At 34.5% G+C, this 23,001-nt stretch overlaps 1 protein-coding gene across 1 annotated transcript in view; it reads left to right on the top strand.

The window, feature by feature from the left end:
• The window catches only part of EYS (eyes shut homolog), a 1,607,944-nt gene that overhangs the window by 1,341,390 nt on the left and 243,553 nt on the right, over nt 1–23,001 (top strand). The window contains 1 exon segment of the mRNA XM_045842859.1: nt 3,101–3,254. Coding sequence (XP_045698815.1) covers nt 3,101–3,254 — 154 coding nt within the window.

Raw genomic sequence — 23,001 nt, 5'->3', positions numbered from 1 at the left:
ATTTTAATATTGCATTAATTTTTCAATTCTAAAATCAAATAATTTTACTATAATTATGTTTGAAAATATATGGCCTTTAGTACTATTTGTGAAAAACAAAGAATTCCTCCTGAATGTTTATTCATAACTTTCCTCCTATTACATAATCTAAGTTTTGTAATACAAAGTCAATTGATTAAAAAGTGAAAAAGTCAAACAATTGTGACCTATATTCCCTGAAGTGAATCGTTTACTATTAAATCATGTAAGTACATCAGTAGACACAGGTCTTCTATCTCCATGCCTACTGCCACATGTTATCAGCAAAATACTTTGCATTCCTTTACAAAACAAAAAATAACTTATTAATATAATGAATACTGTGATGAGTCAAAACCTGTTACTACAGAGCAGACTACAGAGAGAACTAAACTTAGTTGTTTTTCATTCTCAGTTCCATTACCTTTATCAAAGCAGCCTTATCAAGTACTATATTGCAGGGTAGCTATGGTTGATAATAGGATGTTGGTATACTTGACTAAGAATATTCATCCCTATCATTGATTTTAGTGGTTAATCTTCCTTTAAAAATAATTCATTCCTGAATGGTAGTGCATACACCTTGTTTAATGTGTATAATCAATTTTTCAAACTCAGTTCTTGAAGCTTTAGAAAACAAATCTTGTACATATGGCATAATAGCTTGCACTAAATATTCAGCTCTGTTCTACTCTACTCTGTGTATTGTATTTCTAAGTCTTCTATTAAAAATATGAGTCTGAAATGGTAACATAAAGAAATTATTAAAATATTATGTATTAGGAACTTTTGAGCAAAAATGGTGGGTTGGAGAAGGATAACAGACTGTCCCATTAGTGCATAACAAAATGAACCACTCTTTTGTCTCCCAAGAGGATAAGGGTGGAGAATGAGACAATAATTCAAGAATGAAAAACAACTTTGTGCCCTTTTAGGATAAAACCTTTATTGTATCCCGGGAGAGAAAACAGAAGATGCTGGTACAAAGTTTTGTGTTTCTTAATGTGTTCCCGTTGCCCTCAATGCCCTCTCCCAGTTTAAAAAAAAAAAAAGTAAAAAATAATATTAAGAGTTCTTAATTAAACTCTCAAATTCAGAGAAAAGCAACCTGGATAGGAAGTCATGGGAGAAGTAAAGGGAAACACTAAAGAATAGATGTCAAAAAAAAAAAACTGCTAATGGATCTCAGGAGAGGCATATGGGGTGAAGCCGCATTTCCTGCTGCCAGGTATTGTGCTAATTGGGCTATTGTACAGCTGATGTCCTCAGAATAAAGCCCTGGGTGTGATAAAGCCCTGGGTGGGTCGAATGGGCTCTAGCAAAGGACATTTAGGAGGGTCTCGGAAGAGTGATTTTCAACCATTTTTATAGTGTTCTTTGCTACTCATGTTTTACCATTAAATCTTTAATACAATTGTTTTATCCAATGGATGACATAAAAAGTACTAAATTTATCACAAAGAAAACAACTGATAAATTGACCTACACTAAAATTAACAACATATGTTCATCAAAACTGACCCTGATGAGATTGACAAGACAGTCCCCAGAATTGGAGAAGGTATTTTCTATGCATATGTTTTACAAAGAGCATGTATCCTATAGGCATACATATAGATATAAATATGACATATACATTGATACCTGTATAATCAACAACAGAAAAAATAACCAAATAGGAATATGAACAAGAAATACAAACTGACACTTCACAAAAGAGGATGTCAAAATAGCCACTAAACATGAAATTATGTTCAACTTCCCTAATATGAAGAAAACTAAAGCTACAAAATAAACAAAATAGTTAAATCTACAATTTGACCATCTCGAGTGATGGTAAAAATATGGATCAGCTGTAACTCTTACATATACTGCAGGTAAGATATTAAATTGAAGTGTCATTTTGGAAAACTGGCAATAGCTGCTAAATTAATCATAAACTCACAGAACAATTGATCTCCTAGTTATACACATAAGAGAAGCACATGCACTTCAACACATGAGACACATATGAGATTGTCATAGCAGCATTATTCACAGTAGCCAAAAACTGGGAGGGGAATGTCTATTTATAGAAAAAGGGAATAACTGTTATTTAATAGAATATTAAAGCAATGGAAATTAACAAACTCAAGCATGAATGTGATCTCTCAAATATAATGTGCAAAAGCACATAGACACAAAAGAGTATATATAGTATGATCCACTAATATGAAGACTACAATCAAGCAAAAGTAGTCCTAGCTGCTAAACATCAGGATTGTGGTTACTTCTGGTGGAGGAAAGAAACAAGTAGTGATTGATAGAATTTCTGATAATGTAATAATATTCTTTTTTCTTAAATTGATAGTGTTTGCATGACCAGATTCACTTTCTGATAATTCACTGAGCTATATGCTTAAATTATGTGATACTTCTGTATGAGTTAAATTCTAATTAGGAGTGTTTTTAAAAGAAATCTACATACTTACATGGGAAGATGTCTAAAATGTATTGTTAAATAAAAAGAGAAAGGTGAATAAAACTATTTCTTACATTATTTTATTTTTTTAAATAAAATCATACTATAAAAATATTTTTATGTGGATAAATACACAATAGAAGAGAATGCATCAAAGTGAGATGAAGGATGGGCTGGAGGAAGGGAGAATGTTTCTCTTTTTTCTTTATGATTTATCATTTATTTTTATGAAAGATATTAAAATTAAAATATTATTAATAATAAGTCAAACTATTCAATATTCAGTATATGCCAGGTACTTTTCATTTATTATTTTATTTAATTATCACAGTAGTTCTAAAAATTAGTTGTTCTGATTATCCCATTATAATATATAAGGAAATGGTACTCAAAATAGTTATGGTCATCTCTCTAATAGTAAACAGAGTGAGACATTAGTCTCATATCAAATTAATGCTGTTAACGTCATGCTGTTTTCAGCCTGTGGAAATTATTGTGCCTTTCTAACATGGGACTGTTACATATTCCTTGAGGGCAAAAATTGTGTGTTAAATGAAAGATTGTCATTGAATACAGCACATCTAAGTTTCTCTCTAATATTCTGTAATTTTCTTCTTAAAGGTAGTGAGAAGAATTTTGGACAGCAGTTTCTTCATTTATTTCTTGTGGAAGGAAGGCCCACTCTTAAATATGGATGTGGAAGTTCCCAAAATAGCTTGACTCTTTCTGCTGATTATACCATTAACACAAATGCATTCATCCCCGTCACCATACGGTAAGTGCCCCACAGTAGTTCTGTGAACTCTAGTGCTCAGCCTTATTTTTTAAATGTTATTTATGTATATAACAGTCACCCAAATACAGAAAGACAGAAAGGTTCATCTGAAAATTGTTTTGCTAATCTTATTTTTTTCAGTTTTGTAGAGAACTAGTGGACATTTTGTCCTGTCCAAAACATCCACAAAGATATTTGGTCCATTCCAAAATGTCCTTGAAAGTTGATTCTATCCAGGACATGCACAGTTAATATAACTCCCATTTTCTGCAAGATTCTACCCCAACCCATCTGCCTGACCCATGTGCCATTACCAGTGAGGCTGCTGAGGCAAGAAGGGTTATTATTGACAGTGTGGCAACAGCAAAATTATTGGGCCAATAAAACATGATAGTATTTTGTATGTGTTACTCCTGTAAACCACAAGCATACATAAATGTTTGGGGCTATTTGAACTAAGGACCATTTGGCCCAGACCAAATGTCTCATTTCAGTAGATGTTTTAGACAAGCCAAATGTTCTGCAAGATAGTGGAGTAAACTACAAATTAAATTAAGATATAATTTGATATAATCAAGTTGTACACAAAAGGAATCGATTTCTTTGAAAATATCATGGAGCAAATAAAGTCAGGTTGTTCAGCTGAAGTTAAAATGGAGTTCAATTGTTTAATAAAATATCTTTTGAGTGAAAAGGGTACAGCTGTTAGGAATTGGTAGGGAGTTGGGGGCATGACTCTGCACAGAAAAAGGAAATCCAATAGAAAAAAATTAATATTAAATGGAAATATCTTTCTGGAACATACAGACTTTTGGAAGGCAGTCTTAAAATTAATCCATGCTTCAAAATAAGGAAATTGCAGAAGAGAGAAATGGCTACATGCAGTGGTCACACCCCAAGGGCATTACTGAATGAAATTTTCACAGAGCAGCCAAGAACTGAAACTTCTTCATCAGTATAGCAATCTAGCGATAATGGTCTCTAAAGTCACTCTAAAGTCAAGTTAAAAATAATATTTTGGGTCTGAGCTTATATGTTATATGACAACTAGAGAAGTGAGTCTGATCAGCAGGAGTCTTGGCTAACCTATGAAGGTTATAGAAATCAAATAAAATTTTCCAGGGTCTGCATCAGTCTAAAAATGAAATCGAGGAAATTGACACCAATCAGAAAGTTGAAATGCCTTATAAAAGTAAGGACAGTATCTTACTCATTTTTAATGCACCAAGCCAGGACATCAGAGGGGAAGCTGCTCCTTCAGTAAATGTCTGTAAACAAGGGATGAAGGTGTCTAGGCTGAGTAATTCAGTTGATTATAATAAGAAGGCAATGAAATTACCCTAAGGTAGAAAATTATAATTCATAAATTAGACACACCATTTAGGAACACTAAGATCTATATGGACAAAGCAAAATTTCAGATTATCTTTCTTACAAGGTTAGCAGTTGATCCCCCCTGCTGCTCCCACCACCCTACCAAAAAGAGGCAAATGAGAAGTTGAATAACATGGACACCAATTTAAAAGCTATTTCTGCTGATAATACCATAATTCTAAATAATAAATAATATAATCATTTCATATGAGCAATGGCACATCTGATTGAATACAACATCATTTTTATTTTTGGACAAACTTTCTTTAAATGATTTTATTTTTTGCCTTTAAGTAATAATAACCAAATGGGACAGTCTTCAAATAAACCACTCAGATCCTTAGGTAGCCTGAAGTTGAAATTATCTTGTAAAAAAAATCAATACTTTCAGTAAAACTGAAAACCAAAGACATTCCAAGTCTTTCAGTTAATTTTATCTAAAATTTAGAAAGTAAAAATACAGGTATCTGTACTGATGCAAAAATGAAAATTTGCCTTACCTCGAGGCAATATCCTATAAGACCTCAAAGTGACAATAGGTTGTATTAAAGGCTGACCCTACACCTATATTACACATTGTATATTACTGTTATATACAGCATTTAAATTCATATAATATAAATTATTTAAATTTCTGTAGTAAATTTTTGACGATTTTTTTCTTAATCCCTTCACCTATTTCACCCAGCACCCAACCCCTCTCCCTTTGACAGCTGTCAGTCTGTTCTCTGTATCTATGAGTCTGTTCCTATTTTGTTTATATTGTTCATTAGATTCCACATATAAGTGAATTTGTGTAGTATTTGTCTTTGTCTGTATATTTCACTTAGCATAATACCCTCTAAGTTCATCCACACTCTCACAAAAGGTAAGATTTCCTTCATTTTACAGCTAAATAGTATTCCACTGTGTAAATATACCACAGCTTTTTCACCCACTCATCTACTGATGGACACTTGGGCTGCTTCCAGATCTTGGCTGTTGTAAGTATCACTGCAGTGAATGTAGGGGGCATGTATTCTTTTGAATCAGTGTTTTGACTTTCTTTGGATATATTCCCAGAAGTACTATCACTGAGTCATAAGGTGGTTTCATTTTTAATTTTTTGAGGAAAATCCATACTGTTTTCTACAGTGGCTGCACCAGTCTGCATTCCCACCAACTACTAGGACAAGTATTCCTTTTCTCCACAAACTTTCTGACACTGGTCATTTGAAGATTTATTGATGATAGTCATTTTGACTTGTGTGAGGTGATAATCTCATTGTGGTTTTAATATATATTTCTCCGATGATTAGTTACACTGAGCATCTTTTCATATGTCTATTAGTCATATGTATGTCTCCTTTGGAGAAGTGTCTATTCAGATCCTTTGCTCATTTTTTAATTAAATAGTTTGGTTTTTGGTGTTGAGTTGTTTGAGTTCTTTATAAATTTTGAGTGTTAACTCCTTATCAAATATATCATTGGCAAATACATTCTTTCATTCAGTGGGTTGTGCCTTTATTTATTGATAGTTTCCCTTACAATGCAAAAACTATTTAGTTTGATGTAATCCCATTTGTTTACTTTTTCTTTTGTTTCCCTTGCCTAAGGAGATATATTAGAAAAAAATACAACAGTATGTTGATTACCATAGGGAAGGGAGGATGGGAGAAGATAGAAGAGGGTAAAGGGAGGATAAATCAATGTCATCACAATAAATTCAATTAAAGAAAAGAAAAATATTGCTACAAGAAATGCTCAAGATTTTACAGCCTATGTTTTCTTACAGGATTTTGATGATTTCTAGTTTTACATTTAGGATTTCCCATCCTTCACCAGGCATAATTTAACATAAAAAGAGTGGGTCTTGTTTTACAGCTCATCCTAGCATCCTAATTCTCATAGACAAGATTTTTTCTATGCAAATTCATAATAAATCTCTCCCTGAAAAGCGTGTGAATTAGGTTATTTTTAATTGTATGAATATTGATGGAGTTTTTCTTATATTTAAGTGTTCTTAATAAAATACCATAGCCAGATTGGTAAGAACTTATTTTCAAAAATCAATGGAATGACTTCTAAGGCAAACATGTAGAAGATGGCTTTGAATTTTATTTTGTTATTAGCCCCAGAGAATAAACATGTCAGTATGTCCTCATACTAAATCTGCTTTATATCTGTAGGGTATATAACAGAAGTAGAACAAACTTGAATAAACCACTTGTAGTAATTGAGGTCAATTCAGTATCAAGGTAGAAGTTCTTCTTAAATGAAATGGAGCAGAGATCACAGTTCTATAGATACATTGTAATTCATACTCATGCACAGTTTGTCTTTCATTTAAAAAAAAATTTGAAAGGGATCACAGAGAGTGAGCCTTGGTTTTCACAAAGGTTATTCTCCTTCAGCAAAGTTTAGAAAAATTGTCACACAATATATATAGTTTTTAAAGTTTCTGAAGTTTACATTTTTCTGGTACCTTTTGTGTCTTTCCTATACAAAAACTGTTTCTTTATCTATTATTTTGTTCTCTAAAGAAGTTCTATACTCTTTTCCCTAGGTTATTTACTGTGTTGTCTGCATGTTTAAAAGCCACATAGCCTATTCTGCCTTCACTGTATTCCACCATCCCAAACACCTAACAACATTTCCTCAAATATTCATCTTGAGGTATAAAGTTACCCATGTATGAATCTAAGGTACACTCTAATATCTAATCATTAATTTTGGTTAGTAAGCTCTTAGGGTAGCCAAAGTTAAGTGGATGTTGGCCAAGAATTGCATGCCAGAATACATCCCTATCAGCTACATTTTGGTAGCATATCAGTGTAAAGAAATGCACACTGGGTTTAATACCAATTGGATAAAAGCTAGAAAAGTTTCTAAGTAGCTGGGCAGCAAGAAGCCTAACCCTACTCAAACATCAGGTAAAACGATTGCAATTATTTTTGTCACATTACGTTCTTAGATATCTGGCCAAGAAAAGAAAATAAACTAATAAAAACTGCTGCTGAGTTTTGTAAATGAACTCATTGTTACCTCCTGTTTGATCTTATTATTATTTTCCACAGTTGTTTGATGAAGGAAGTAGATTAAAAATTTATTATAATGCAAAACCAACATTAAACTCGGAAAATGGGAAATGAAAAGGATTCTGAGTAGGATTGATTTTGACTATATCAAATGAAGAGATTTACTAGTAAATTATAAAAAATAAGAAAGAAAGAAAATACAGCTTCTTATAATATTCATATTTAATTTGTCAAATGCCTTTCAGAAAACTCTGCTCAAAATCAGATTCTAGTGCTTTGCCATTTTCCCACATAAATGCTTTGTTATTACAACTTGCTGCCCAGCTGGTATTGACTTATAACTCCATATAGAGAATGAACAGGAGACTTATTCAGGTTTATGTAAAAAGAAAGAATATCCATAATATATTATCAACTGTAATTTTGAGAACAACTGAGAATGTTCATGTTTCTGATATTCTAAAATCTATAAAAGTTTCTCTCACAGTCCTGATAGTTAATGTATATACACTATGGATTGTCTGCATTTAGTCTTAGAGCCAAGAAACTGTGTCATAGTGAGAACCTTCACTTCTTGAAACAGATGGTGACTTTTGAACTGTGCTAAATCTAAAAGATATTAGATTTATTCATAAAATGCTGCTCATGTCAATATGGAAAGTTTGGCAAGCTTTTCATCTTAAAAAGGTCAAACTATCACTTCAATGTTAATTTCTGTATAGTTTCCATCACCTCTTCCATCTGGTATTTCTTAGAGGAAATACAGGAAAACTAGGACTCAAATGGGAAATTCAGTATAATACTTTGTTATTAAATTGAGATGCATGTAAATACATAAATCTAAACATTTCTCTTGCTCCTTAATCCATACATAAGACAGTATTCACACATAGCATGTCCATATATAATATACATCAATACTAGTTTGGAAGCAAGTTGTAGTATAGTTTATTTGCATTCAGTTGTGAATACCCACTATAAAATCAAAATTTCTTGCAGTAAATATTAAACTTAAGAAAAATTTTAAAGAATTTCTGTGAATATAGAAGTTGATGATTTTAGTGTTGTTTAGGATGTTTGGATTGAGCCTTCTGCTAACATATATAGTTGTATTTCAAATTTGCATATATCTTAAGGAACAAAGAAGTTAAGTATCAGTTTGGTGCTTACTAATGCAGAAATAAATGAAACTTTCTGAGCAAAGGCATCATAATCTGAATGTAAACCTGAAACCACACAGTATATTCACAGAATCATATGTTAGTGGCCTCAACTAGCCAGTTTGATATTTTTAAAATTTTTCAGGTGATTATTTACCTATGCAATCACATGTGTGTTCCTCTCACCTGCAATTCAGATCAATTTTTCCAAATCTAATGACTTAGCAAAGTTACAAAAGTGAAGACTCAGGTCCACAGTTTGCCATCTTCTGGTGTGTTGAGATGCTGAGACAGACCAGGGAACTGGTTAACACTCAAACCCTGAGAGCAACCACGAAGACTCTAGTGAGAAGAAACAAAGATAACAGTTGGCAAGTACAGCTATAACACGGGGTGGAAAGTGAACTGGAGTTTGAAAAAAGATTAAGAATTTATCAAGGGGACAACAGATATAAAAGGATCAGCAAAAGTCAGCATGATACAGAATAACACCATGGCTCACATAGGAAATTGTATGGAAATTGGGTCTGATGAGAACATGAAGTTCAAGAGTTAGCTCTTTAGCAAACCATCATGAAACACAATTTCTAATGCAGAACATCATAATAAATTAAAATAAAGCTGAGAAATTATTTCAAAAATTAGTCACATATGCTGCAGAAGGCTTCACATTCTTTCATGCTTCATTATTAGGGATGGATTTCTACAACTGTCAGAAAGGAATATTGAGGAAGTTTATATTATTCTTATGTAGTGGCAGAAAATATGGCAACATGAAATTCAATCCCTAACAGCCTTATCTCTTTGTAATTCTAAAATGTGTGTACTCTATCATCTTTAAGACAAAATTATGTAAGAAAGTAACAGGAAGCTAATGAAGGCTTAGGGGTAAACTGACTATATAGGAATTTAAGCCAAAAAAACAATAACTGGTAGAGCCAAAGAACACTTTGCTGCACAGGGAATTTAAATAAAAGGATTAAACATGTTGAAAAATAAGATTTATGAGAAAATGTCAAGGGTTTATTTGCTTATTAAATGAAGTAGTAGTGATTTAATGGTGTAGATTTATATTCTACATATTTCCAACCTGCTTCTGTAGGCCCCTTACTACTCCCTAATTAGGATCTATCATCGTGGTTAAAGAATATTTGGTTACTGCCTTAAAACTACTACCAGGAAAGATATTTTACTGTAAAAATTCTTTAAATCCCATTTTTAGTGGTAGGCCTCATTCCTTGTCAACATATTTATCTTGATTAACTTCTTTAGAACAATTCTCACAGAGTGGAGTCAAAATATAGACAATCTTTTTTTATTTTAAAAAATAGCCAGCCATCTAACTTTCTAAAAGAAACTATGCCAGCTTCATCATCAACAAACTATCCGTGATATCATCAATACACTGAATAAAAAGATGTATATTGAGATAAATTGTTTCACAGTTTGACATCTTTGAACTCTGTTTTACCTAACACAGACTCATTTAAGAATAGTTTAAGACTTTTCAAAAGATTTACTAAATTTTTTAATTGAAAGCTGGCTTCATAGATAGAAACTGGTATTGAGCCAAAGTGCTTGAATTCAATAAATATAAAATAAAGACTTATAATACTTCTTCAGATAATATTCTAATGGCATCATGAGACAGTAAATTTCTGCTTTATGGTGTATACTGAATTCTATCCTTGTTCCCTCCTACTTTTAACTTTGTAATAGTTGAATTAATTCTAATTACCAGTAACATCTGAACTCCAGACAAATATTAACAAAAACAAAAAAGAGGAGATTGCAGGACAGTCTGTATCAAATACCATAAATGTTTACATAGGAGCTTATTAGACACTTTGGTAAAGCTCTCACCATTTGGAGGACAGGAATTTTCAATATGTGATGGCCTGGTATGAACTCCACAATGCCCTGAAATTTCTTTCAATCTCCCAAATGAATGAAAAGCAAAGGAGCATTCTCCTGCTCATATTGTATCAGCAGGGACCCTCATTCTTGCCAATAAGCCAAAGTGGCAAAGACAGTGCTAAAGAAGAATTTCAACTCCTCTAGTATACAGACCTCAGAAAAAAGAAGTTATGGAAATACAGTTCAAGCTCAGCATAGCCTCTGTGGAGAATTCTTAGAAGAAAAAGAAGGAATGCCTGAGATTGGCGACGCACAGAAACCACCTATGAGCAAAGTCAGATACTTGTACCCAAGAAGTCCTAAGGATTCCTAAAGATATTTAAGGAAAGAAATTCTATAATTGCAATTCCTGCACTTAAGGAAATTGGTTCTCATCCACTGAGGCTTAATAACTGGTGTCTTAGGTCAGGTTCCTTGAAAGTACACAGTAAAGAGTTGCATCTAGGAAGTTTACTAGGGAGTGCTCTTGGGAACAACATCTGGAAGGCAGTGAGAAAAGCAACTCTTGAGTAGAGGTAGAAGGTGAATTGGAAAGCAGTTGCAACAGAGGCTTCAGCTGCCCTTACAGGGAGTTCTGGAATAGATATGCTCATAGTCTCTCGAATTGAGTCAAGGGGACCTGGCCTTTGTACACCACCCCGAACCCCAGGGAAGTCAGGCAGCACACCACAGCATTCACTACAACTGGTGAGGCTCACGACTACATCAGCACTTAGTAGCCAATGAAGGCCAAGATGCTTGGATTTGACTTACAGGTAAGCAAGCTAATACTGTTAGATAAACTAGACACATAATGCTACACCCATGATAACCTCCACCATTGCAGCAAAAGGCTGAATTCCCCATGTTAGTGACATAGTTCTACTCTCTCTGGTCAGTAGTAACCTAAAGAAATAGTGAAACTTAGGAAGAATAGGTAAATACTAATCACATCAAAACCCAGAATGCCAATTTTGTAGGTGAGCATCAGCATGGGCATGGAGAACTACAAATAATGCTATTCAATGATGTGTCATTAGAACATAGAGCACTGCCCATTGGCAACAGGTTAGATCTTTATGTCCATTATGACTCAAACTGAAGGCACAGGACCAAAAAAGCAGAACCCTGGGAATGGGGTAGTAAGGGAACATAGCACTCTCTGTATAACTCCAAAAAAGTATTTTAACTGTCTGTGCCTTCCTTTGAAACATGCAGATAATATAACATCCATTTTCTCTTATATAAGCTTCTGTGAATATTATATATATATATATATATATATTCCTGCAGTTATATATACATATAACTTATATATATTTATATATGTTATATATATTATATATATAACTTATATATTTCCTTATATATATATAAGTTCTTTGAAAAGCATCAAAGGTATAGTATTATTGTTCTGGTTTATCACCCATAAAAGTCTATTTCTTCTATTGCTGCCCTGGGACTAGAAAAATTGCTCACCACTTTTTATTTTATAAGATCTTATTAAAAACACTTCATAAAAACTTTAATGAGGTTTTCTGCAGATATTTCTCCTTCCAATTAAATAAACTTATTTTCTCATGGTTTTGTTCCCTAAGCATTTAATTATTTAGGCCCTATCTTCTGCATCTCCTCCAAAGTTTTCAACAGCTGTATCAGTTGAATTTAATGTGATTTAATCAATTAATGGACAGGAAGATCAAAGACATCATGTATATTTCTCCAGATATAATTTTTGTATAGATTATTAGTAACATATCTTCTAATCTACAGGAAGATCTCAAAAATCATATACTATACCAGTTTATATTTATTAAATGGCCATCAAGAGTGTTTAAGGAATATGTTTGAGGGAGATACAATATGTTTGATAACAGTAACAACTTTCTTTCATGTAGTCCATTTCCATCTCTCTTTGGAAATTTCTCCTTCACTTGCAGTGTAGATACTCACTTTGTCTGTTTCTCAGAAAGATGCCAAAGGCTGTCGACAGAGCTGTATGATCACATAACATATACTCCAATGTGACTTACAAAATCTGCTAAAATAAATTTGGGTATAACTAATATATATTTTGTGTGAAGTGGATGTTCCCAGTGGCTTATTCTGAAAGCCACTGCCCTGGCCATACTGATTGAGCAGTATGGGGATCAACCCACTACCATCTGGTGGGAATGTTTTTGAGGAAGTCCCTTCCTTATTAGGCTTTCCTCCTTTTATAGTTTCACAGATGGAAAAGTGGTAGTCCTGGAGATATCAGAGGAAGGCTCTGGCTTATAGTATAAAAAGCATATGAGTTCAGATCATGAAGTGGGCACAAAAAGATCTGTATTGCCCAAAACATGTTTGTTTCCATGAGAGCAGGGGAGAAGACTGTCCAAATGATCATGAAGTGGACATATCTAGCAAGTTTTGGGTAGATCCAACAAACAGTATTTTATTTACAAAGACCTGCTAGAAACTTCACCTGCATATTAATACTCTTAATTAAGCATTTTTTCATGCCCATTAATAGCTATATGATAATAGCATTTATTTCACACTTATGTAACACACTATGATAAACACAACCTCTTTAGTGTTCACAATATCTTTAAGGGGTAGTTACTTTTATGATACCATTTAAGAGATGAGGAAACTGGGTTTAAAGAGATTAAGTAATTTATCTAAAGTCAGGAAACCAATACCTGAATTGGGGGTTTTACCTAGACCTTTTAACTCTAGATCTCTTATGTTTAACTGTCGTGCTACCCAGCTCATTGCTGTGCAGATTTTTCTTCCCAAAATATTTCTAACATGCAATAATCCCAAATCAAAGCATCTATAAGAAGTCCCTTTTCTCATCATGTATTGTTTCAAGGACAAAGGTCCTTTATCAGCTTCTTATTTATGCATCTTTATCCTCCTCTATTTCCCAATGTGGACTGTCCCATTCCATCAAAGCCATGATCTTTACCATCCTGAAGTCTTACCTTTTGCCATATTCATCTTAGCTAATGCTATAATTCCCCCCATGAAATGCCCTTTATGTTCCTGTCCTTTCCATTGGACACTACCCTTCCTGCAAGCCCACCTTCCCTGGGGAGCCAGCCTGGACAGGTCCCAACTGAAACATCACTTCAGCTCCCAGCATACTGATGTCTAATGACTGTTTGGATAGACAGTTATCTCATCTCCAAAAATGAGCAATAAATGGTACAAAGATCTCTTCCTTCTGTCACATTTAAACTACTGTAAAAATGCTAGAAATACAATAAATGTTTAATAATGGTACATGACCTCCAAAACCACATGTGAAACTGAATTAACCCAGTATCAGCAAGAATGTCAGTGTGAATATGTGACAAGCAGAAGGAAAACAATTAAACTTCATTATGGAAATCTTACTACATATCAGTTAATTAGATGAAGGCCAAGGAAAGGTACTTTCTTAGAGAATATTTAGGCAGTCAGTTTGGCATATGCAAATATGTAAATAACAAAATGTTCATATAAGAAATTAGAAAATTGGCTTCAGCCCAATGAGAACTCCAAAAGTTGTGTTGCAGAAAAAAAAACATGGTGTTAGTAGAGAGGCTTCAAGATTGAATGGAGAAGTTATTGATTCTAATTTATTTCTATAAAAATGTTTAAGTGATGATATTAATAAAATAGCTACCACTAATTAAGATTCTAGTACTTTACAAGCACACATTTATGCTCTTTACCTGGATTTAACTATTTATCCTTAATATTCACCCACTGTGATGTTGTTATATTTGTTCTAAGGAGCAGGACACTGAGGCACAGAGCCCAAGGACACTGGCAGATTGCACAACAGCCTCCCAAGTTGGGAAGTCTGAACCCAGAGTCCACCTCTATTTATGACCCAGCATACGCGTGCATAGTATAGGCAGTAAATGTAGGCAAATGTTTTGTACTTTGCACATTTCATGAAATTATTAATACACATTAAAAATTCTCTTTTTTATGCCAAAATATGCTTTATGAAATTAGTAAACATAAGAGTTTTTCAAAACTCAACTATTATAAAAGTAAAAATAATGCAAAATCTAAAACTTTTTCTCTGTTTCTACCTTTACACAATTACCATTTCCTCTCTTAAGGAATTTCACAAAATAATATTTAGTGAAAATTATGTTCTCATTGTGATGCTATTTTGAAAAAAAAACAGAATCAGTATAACATCTGTCAGTTCTGGAATTAGTAAAAGGGATAGATAGACTAATTTTTACTTGGCCCTCAAAATATGTAGGTGTGGTAAACTTATATTTTATGAATTATCATATGCTGCTATACTTATAGAAAATCAAAATTTTAATATATTTGCTCTTATGGGAAAGTCATGCTATTCTGTTACTTAAGATTTATTAGGCTATAATTGCTAGGTACTATACATAAAGCTTTTAGAAAAGATATGTTCATCCTTTAAACTAACATAGGTCAATTATATTCTATCATGGACACATGTTTTTAAAAGCCCAGAAAAGCCAGAAAGTTTAAGCCAATCTCCTCCTATTTAATAAGAGGAAGGATGCTATATGAAAATGAGTATTTTTAATTAAATGATTGACAGACTGATAATATATTATTTTTCAGATTTTTCTCAAGCAAGAATATAATGTCCCTACTGCCTCTGAAATCACCAATTTTGTTGAAATGGATTTAAGACATTCACAGAACAGGAGAGAGGTATATGAACAGCAATAATATTTATTATTTGAGAGAACACTTGCTTTAAAATATTAGATGTGAGTTGTTCAAAAATATGTCTAAGTGCTTGTTCAAAGAGTTTTCATTATTGGACTTACTGCCACATTCAGGAATCAGAAGCATGGTATTTTTATTGTATGTGATAATTCTGATTGATCCACTGAGAAGACGAAAATTTTATTTCTAAAATGTTACCTTAATAGTCTAAAATACTTAACCAAGCATCCTTACAAAATATATGTAGTGCTGACTAAAATATTTAAATGTAAGACCCAAAAGTTGCATTAAACATAAAGTAGCCCAACCCCTCATTTTTTCGCTGAGAAAATTCCATGCCAAAGAGGAAAATGTACTTACTTGAAGGCACACAACTCAAGGAAAAATAGGAAAGTTAAAGCTACAGTCCACATTTGTTCATCTTTCCCCTGCAACCATCTCTATTTCTACTTTTATAGGATTCATGCTGCTACCTTTATCTTTCCACTTTGTGTGACTTACATTCCATATAGAGAAAATAGCTGTCAGTTGTTTATTCACTATGCCAGGCCCACAGAACTGTTTACCCTTTCCTTTGTAAAAGGATCAAGAAATCCAAATCAAATGACTCCTTTTTTCCCAAACCTGATCCTAGGCACTTCTTTTTATGAAAATTATTATGCTTATTTCCCTGGCCATTGTAAGTGGACATTGTGATCTTGACTAACAAGAAATCACAGAATACATGGGCAACTCTCTACTCCTGTCCACAGTGCATATGCAGTCTCATCTGCAACCTCCTTGAACTGTGATAGTATTAACTAAATAGCAACAATAATGGAAACTGCTATACCAAAAAGCATCTCAAAAGAAAAGCATAAGTCTATATTTTTCTACTCAGTAGTCCTCTACTATTTCTTTAACATGGAAGCTAAGCTCTATGTGAACAGGACTATTTTTTAATAACTAATATCTCCAGCACCTAACTTAGTACCAGCATTTAATATGTGTTCAATAGGTATTCTTCATCCATTTCAAATGAATGAAGCAAGTTTACTTATCTTCCCTAAGTCCTTCTGTTGTCAACTACATGTTTCCAGCTCCTAATATCTTCCTCAACTGGCATGATTTGGGAGACCCTTATCATCCTGATTATTATCAACATTCTTCAAGATATCAGCCAGCACATAATCTGTCATAGAAAATGGAAGTCATTTTGTAATGTAATGTGTAATGTAAAACTGCATAACAAAAGTGAGATTAGAATGCACTAGAAGAATGAGTTAGTTTTTTCCGTTTTCAGACCATTCAGATTTGTTTTTTTAGTAAACTTAATCCCTAGGTCTTTTTCACATAAACTGCCTAAAATTATTTAAGCTTCCTAGTCACACTGCCAGTTTACCATCCTCGTAATGTGTAGGCATCCTCAGGAGGTTTACCACATTAAGTGAGGTTCTCAATCACTCACAGCTTGTGGTCAATTTCTTCCTTCAGATATAATTTCCTTCTAACCCCTAGCTGAGACAAGCATGCTAAAGGAATGAGAGTTTTCAGAGATTGGGTAGATGATTTTGTAAATGGGGGCAGTGTCCAGAAAGTCAATTCTGGTTGCAGCCCCCAGTCCAAGGGCCAGGAGAGAAAAAAAAAGTGTTAGGAAATGGAGAAGGAGGAGGGCTAGGTAAGAGTCAAACACAGCAAGGGCAATTGAAATAATACTGGAACAAATTTGTTCCCTATTCATGTATTTTCAATGTATACAATTTAGCATATTTTAATTAGGTGTCTACTATAGATCAGGTACTCTAATAACCTCTAATAATGCAGGAGAAGGGTTCTGCCATCAAAAAGTTTTAGCCTACTAAAGTGAAAACATTAGATGTAAGTTAACAAGTATTAATATATAGTTAGTAACTGTGATGTATTTTGGGTGAAATAGAATGTGGAGATCGAGCATAATAGGGAGAGTGGGCATTCCTTTTAAAGGAAGGGGTCAGAAGAGGACTCTTCAAAGAGAGGATAACCAGAGATACAGGCCTGAGAAGGAGCCTGTCATTGAAGAATGAAGGAATGTATGTGGATATAAATATACATATAGATGTGGATGTAGATACAGATATGAATAAACTATATCAATAAAAGGAAGACTTTGGGATAAATAATGGCTACTCTAATAACAAATCCAAGGAGCACCGTACCTTTCTCCTCCTAAGATTTCAGAAACTACACAGGTTTAGAGCAGCCTTCTTCCAGATCCATCTGCCTGAGCCCAGATGGTCTGTGGGTACTGTCCTGCAAAGGAGTTGAACTTCCACCCAACAGGGTGCAGTGAAATAGATGGTCACAGGCTGCTACAAACAAACCCAATTTTTGCTTTTTTGACTATTTTATCACCTATTTCAATGTATACCTTTAGGTAAACTAGTGTCCCTGCCTTGCTTTTTAAGCACACAGTATAACAGGACACATGTTAGTACTTCAGTCACTCAGATGGCAGCCTGTCTGCCTCCTGAAACTTTGCCTGATCATCATTCCCCTAGAATATATTTGACAGATCACAAACTGGGCTAGTACAAGCTACAGATAGGTAAGTTTCTTCCACAAATCCATAAAACACACCTACCTCTCTATGTCTCTGCTGTTCCAGAAACCATTTATTTGGGCTTCCACATCTTCAGTTTGTAATGGTTTCAAAATGCTGTCTAATTTAACCCAATGGGAATAAAGTGATGTTCTATGATATGGTCACTACTCTACAGGGTGCTATGGAGTATAGAAATTTAATCACAAAAAAATGCCTGCTTAATCCCTGCACCTTCTTTCATTCAGGCCCCCAGTCTCTCTCTTCTCAGACTGCAAGAAAGTCAAGTGTCACCAAATTTCCTGGGGCCATCCCTCCCCTTCCCAAGACAAGGGATTCTACCACCTGAGCTTTTCCCCAGTGCCTGCTCAGCAGAGGTCACAGTGGAGCTGACTGTGGCACGACTCAGTGTCCTTCATTGCATGCCAGCCTCTCACCAAGCAGAGAGCAATGCAGGTCCAAAGTCACAGTGAAAACAGAATGTACTGGAAAAGTATGGGGTAACTCAAGAATTAAAAGCTCAACAACCAGGTCCAGAAAGCACAGAAACCAGGGTTTGTCCCAGGGATCCAGGTCACTCTCTCAGAACACAGTGTTCAAATTCCGACAGTTCTCATTACTATTTAAAATTCAAAATCAGCCCTGGTTGGTGTGGCTCAGTGGGTTGAGAACCAGCCTGTAAACTGAAAGGTCACTGGTTCAATTCCCAGCCAAGGTACATGCCTGGGTGGCAGGCCATAACCCCCAGCAACCGCACATTGATGTCTCTCTCTCTCTCTCTCTCTCTCTCTCTCTCTCTCTCTCTCTCTCTCTCTCCCTTCCCTCTCTAAAATAAATAAATAAATAAAATTTTTATAAAAAATAAAATTCAGAATCAAGGAAGACCACATCTGAGGAGACCATCTTCTGTTGCAGCCCAACCACTGGCCAGAGAAGGGTAGTCACCTACTAAAACTCTCCAGTGGGAACATATAGTTTCTCCAAGGAAATTATATAACCTTTGGAGATACACATGAAAAGGGAATAATAGCACTATCTACCTCATAGGTTTGTGCAAGGACCAACTGAGATAAAAATAATAAAAGGGAACATATATAACATTTACAACATTATAGTATACTGTAATGTTTACTGCACTATGCTAAAGATTTCACAAATGTAAGTAATCCAATCTTATAATGACTCTTTGATTTATGTAACTAAACTTTGCATCTCATATGTTAAAATTTATCTCAAATTGACAAGAAACACTCCTTGTTTTGTCAGGCATTTTCCTGTCTGGGTTCTGAATGCTCATCAAGTGTATCTTTTGAAAAGCATTCACTTCAAAATCTGAGCCTCATCTTTTCAGTTGTCATTTTTGTAAAAATTTTCTCTCATTTACCCTTTTCCCTACTGCATGTTGGTATGATTCATTTTTGTGTTTGTTTTGTTTTGTTATATTGGTGTTCCTCTCTCTCTGCCTGAAGACCATCCTTCCTTAACAAACTGTGATCCCGTAGTAGAATGATTGCATAGTTACCCCTTCCCCCCCCCCGAATAGTTTATACTATCAGCACCACAATTTTATATTGGTTTTTAAGATAATAACCTACTTTGAAATTAGAGATGGCAATTGGAAAACATCTTTACCAGCAGAAAGATGTGCTTCATTTTAATGCTTGGTTAATTTTAAATATAGAATAATGAGATGGAAAAAAAGCCATTAGGTAAAATGCCCTCAGTGTTGAGGTCAAGGCATCTGAGGCAGGCACCTCATGTTATCATTAACACCCAGCATGGCTTGCTGTGAGGAAAAGGAAATTTGCAGTGACTAGCAAGCTAAGGCTGATCTCTGCCCAAGCCCTTCAAAGAGAATCGAAAATGTAAAGCGCCACTGAAATCATGAGCTCCTGACAAACTGTACCTCATTCCTGGGTGAGGATCTGGAGGTTGTAAATACGGACACCATTTTTCAGGCAACAAAAATTGTGATGGGGAAAGAAAACATACACCAAATCAAATGCAAATGTCAATGTGTGACATGTTGACTTTCTTTTATAGTTTGAGTTTCTAAGGAGAAAAGGCAGGGCTCACAATTCAGTTGTTCTTTGTCTTTAAAGAAGTGTAAGCAGCTTTTTGAATATACTACTCTCTTAAGAGGGAGCATTTTTTCTCTAGTAAAAGGAAAGGAAATAAATTCTGCTGTTTTTTCTGTTTGCAGAAAAAGAGAATACTGTTTAAGCTCAAATAGTATTCTGAGCTCCCTTACAACCCAAAACCATACTTCAGAATTAAATTTAGATGTGGAGGAGAGTAGGCACCAGACAGCATGTGTACTCTCACCTCACAGCAAGATGCTCATGGAGATGACCACATTCCCCCTCTAGTGAATCCAAATGGATGGGTGGGTTTAGATGATTGATAGATGGCAGAGAGATAGGTGATAGATGATAGGTAGTTGATAGATATGGTTGGTAGATAATAGATGATAATTATTCTTAAAAGTTAAGATATCAAACCACATTTTACGAATCTTTCCCTTAGATTCCTGTTATGTTCAGCTCTGAAATCTAGCTCTTCAAACTGTCATCGTTTACTGCTAGGCAGGCATGGAAGATTCAAGGTCTCATCTCCAACCTCAAAGAACTAATGGTATCAATTATATTTAAAATCTCTAAAACATATAGGTATATTAAAATATATACTATTTAACTGTTGTTAATACCTCATTTTGCTCAAACATAAAAAGTTTGGGTATTCTGAGGAAAATATGGGAGATTTTAAAAACTCTATCAACAATACTAAGATATTTATATTCACCTTTTTAAGATTCTCCTGAAAAAAGTTTTGCATTTGTTCAAAAGTAAAAATTAGGTAAAGTTTTCATTATCAGATGGAGTCTGGAATACTATAACATGGCTTTGGCACTTTTTAGTCCATTTTAAAAATAGTTTCGTACCTGTGGACAAAGGATGCTCACATAATGATAAAGATGACTTCACTCTGTTGCCAGCTGGGATAAAAATAGTACTTGTTCTTATGAATGTCCTATGTACTCCCAGAGGGAGGCAGCTGAGGAAGGGAACTCCTCTTCCACTGGATTGATTACAATGAAGCATGATTTTTCTGCCAATGATTATCACAATGTTCTACACACAGATGATTCCTATAGGGTTTAAAAAGTCTAAATTTAGTCTCAACCACCTTATTTCACACTTTCAGGAGATATATTTGTCACTTGATTTGTACTATATACTACCTAGTCTAAATCATTTACTTTTCCCTTTTATATTTTTGCTCATCTGAAATCTAAATCAACAAAACAGTGTGGCACAGTAAATCGTATGTTCTCACCATAAAGTTCTATCATATTTTACAAAGTAGAAGTCATTCAAAATATTCTATATCAACAGTAAAAAAAAAAAGAAAAATAAACTTTGTTTCTAAAAGGAAGAAAAAGAATAGTAAGTACTCTAAGTGATGTATGGTGAATATCAAGGACCAAAGGGCCAATATGTTTTCATAGCTACATTAAGTAACAAATGGAGCTTCACAGAATTATTCAGCCAAAATTTGAGCTGAGTTGAACCATGCCAGGGTATAGTCACTCACCTTTAAATGAGTTTTTTACCTTGTAAGTGAATTTACATTCCCCCTGAACAGTTTCTCATCTCTCTGCCATTTTGATAGTAGCTCTCTTGGCATTTTTAAGCAGAAAGTTTTTGCTTTGAATTGTCTTGAGGTAATACTGATGGGCAGAAAGCTTTTTCTTTGAATTGTCTTGAGGTAATACTGATGGGCAGAAAGCCAATAATGAAAGAACTTTGGCATATCCAAATGTGAATAAAAGCAGACCCAACAAAATATTTAACCAATAACCATAATTCTCTATTAATTAATGGACATATAAATGGTGATGGAAGGAGATTTGACACAGGGTGGTGAACACACAATAGAATATACAGATGATGTATTATAATATTGTACACCCGAAACTTATATAATTTTATTAACCAATGTCACCCCAATGCATCCAATAAAAATGTTTAAAAGGGGGGATATTGTGAAGCATACTTCCCATTCATTATGGGAGTTATAAGGACAGCATGGAAGGAAAATACAAAATATGTGATTTTTCCAGTTGTTGTAAGAAGTAATTTTTTGGCTGAGAAAGACACTTGAAAGTACTTGGAATATTTTTTAATGTGGAAATATGACATTTTCAGAGAAGTTTTCATAAACAAGACTAATCAAACCCATACCTCATTAGTACAACTGATGCAACTACCCCCCAGGTCCAGGGGCTGCAAGGCAGGGTGTATGCCTGGAGTATAAAAATAACAAGAAACAGTAAGTTTCCTTTGCATGTTCTCCCCTTATATTATAAAGAGATAATACTGATAAGATACTAAAGCAATATGTTTTTATTTTTCTCTCAATTCCCTTTCAGTCATCCACTCCAATCCTGAGGCTTCTTGCCCATTGAAAAGGAGGCCAGGTGCCACCCAAAACAAAAGCAGTTAAACAGCTTTTGCCTCCAAATGACTTTCTTGACTCTGTAGCAAAATGGTTTTAGAAGAGAGAGATGGATATTCTAAACTCCTGTAGATCCCATAAACATATCAAGAGTCAGGCCTATCAAAGTAGATCTTAGATTTTTACTTCATGCCTAAAGCAGAGAGATTTTTACTGTGAGTCTAAAGCAGAGAGAATTCAAGATGTGGCAGGAAGAAAAAGCCCATGACTTCGATACTGGTATAAAGTTAACCTGACAAAATGATTTAGAATGGATTGGTGAAGTGATTGCCAGGGTCCTCTGCTTCCTACACCATAGCTTCAGGAAGGAAGGTGCTACTATAAGTTATTGAAAAACAGTGAGGAACTAGAGGATAATGGGCATATTTATGGCAGAACCTTTAAGCACCCAGGAGAACCCCAACTTTGAGCTCAGTATCGGGCCCAACCTCTGTAGGTGAGATGTCACAGAGGTAATGGTGGGAGGTGGCTGACAAGGTAAACAACAGGCAGCAACCCTGGCTCCTCATGACCTA

This window comes from Phyllostomus hastatus, unplaced genomic scaffold (assembly GCF_019186645.2).
Source record: "Phyllostomus hastatus isolate PE091 unplaced genomic scaffold, TTU_PhHast_1.1 phas_contig_40, whole genome shotgun sequence".
Taxonomy (NCBI): Eukaryota; Metazoa; Chordata; class Mammalia; order Chiroptera; family Phyllostomidae; genus Phyllostomus; species Phyllostomus hastatus.
This window is presented reverse-complemented; position numbering and strand designations above follow the sequence as displayed.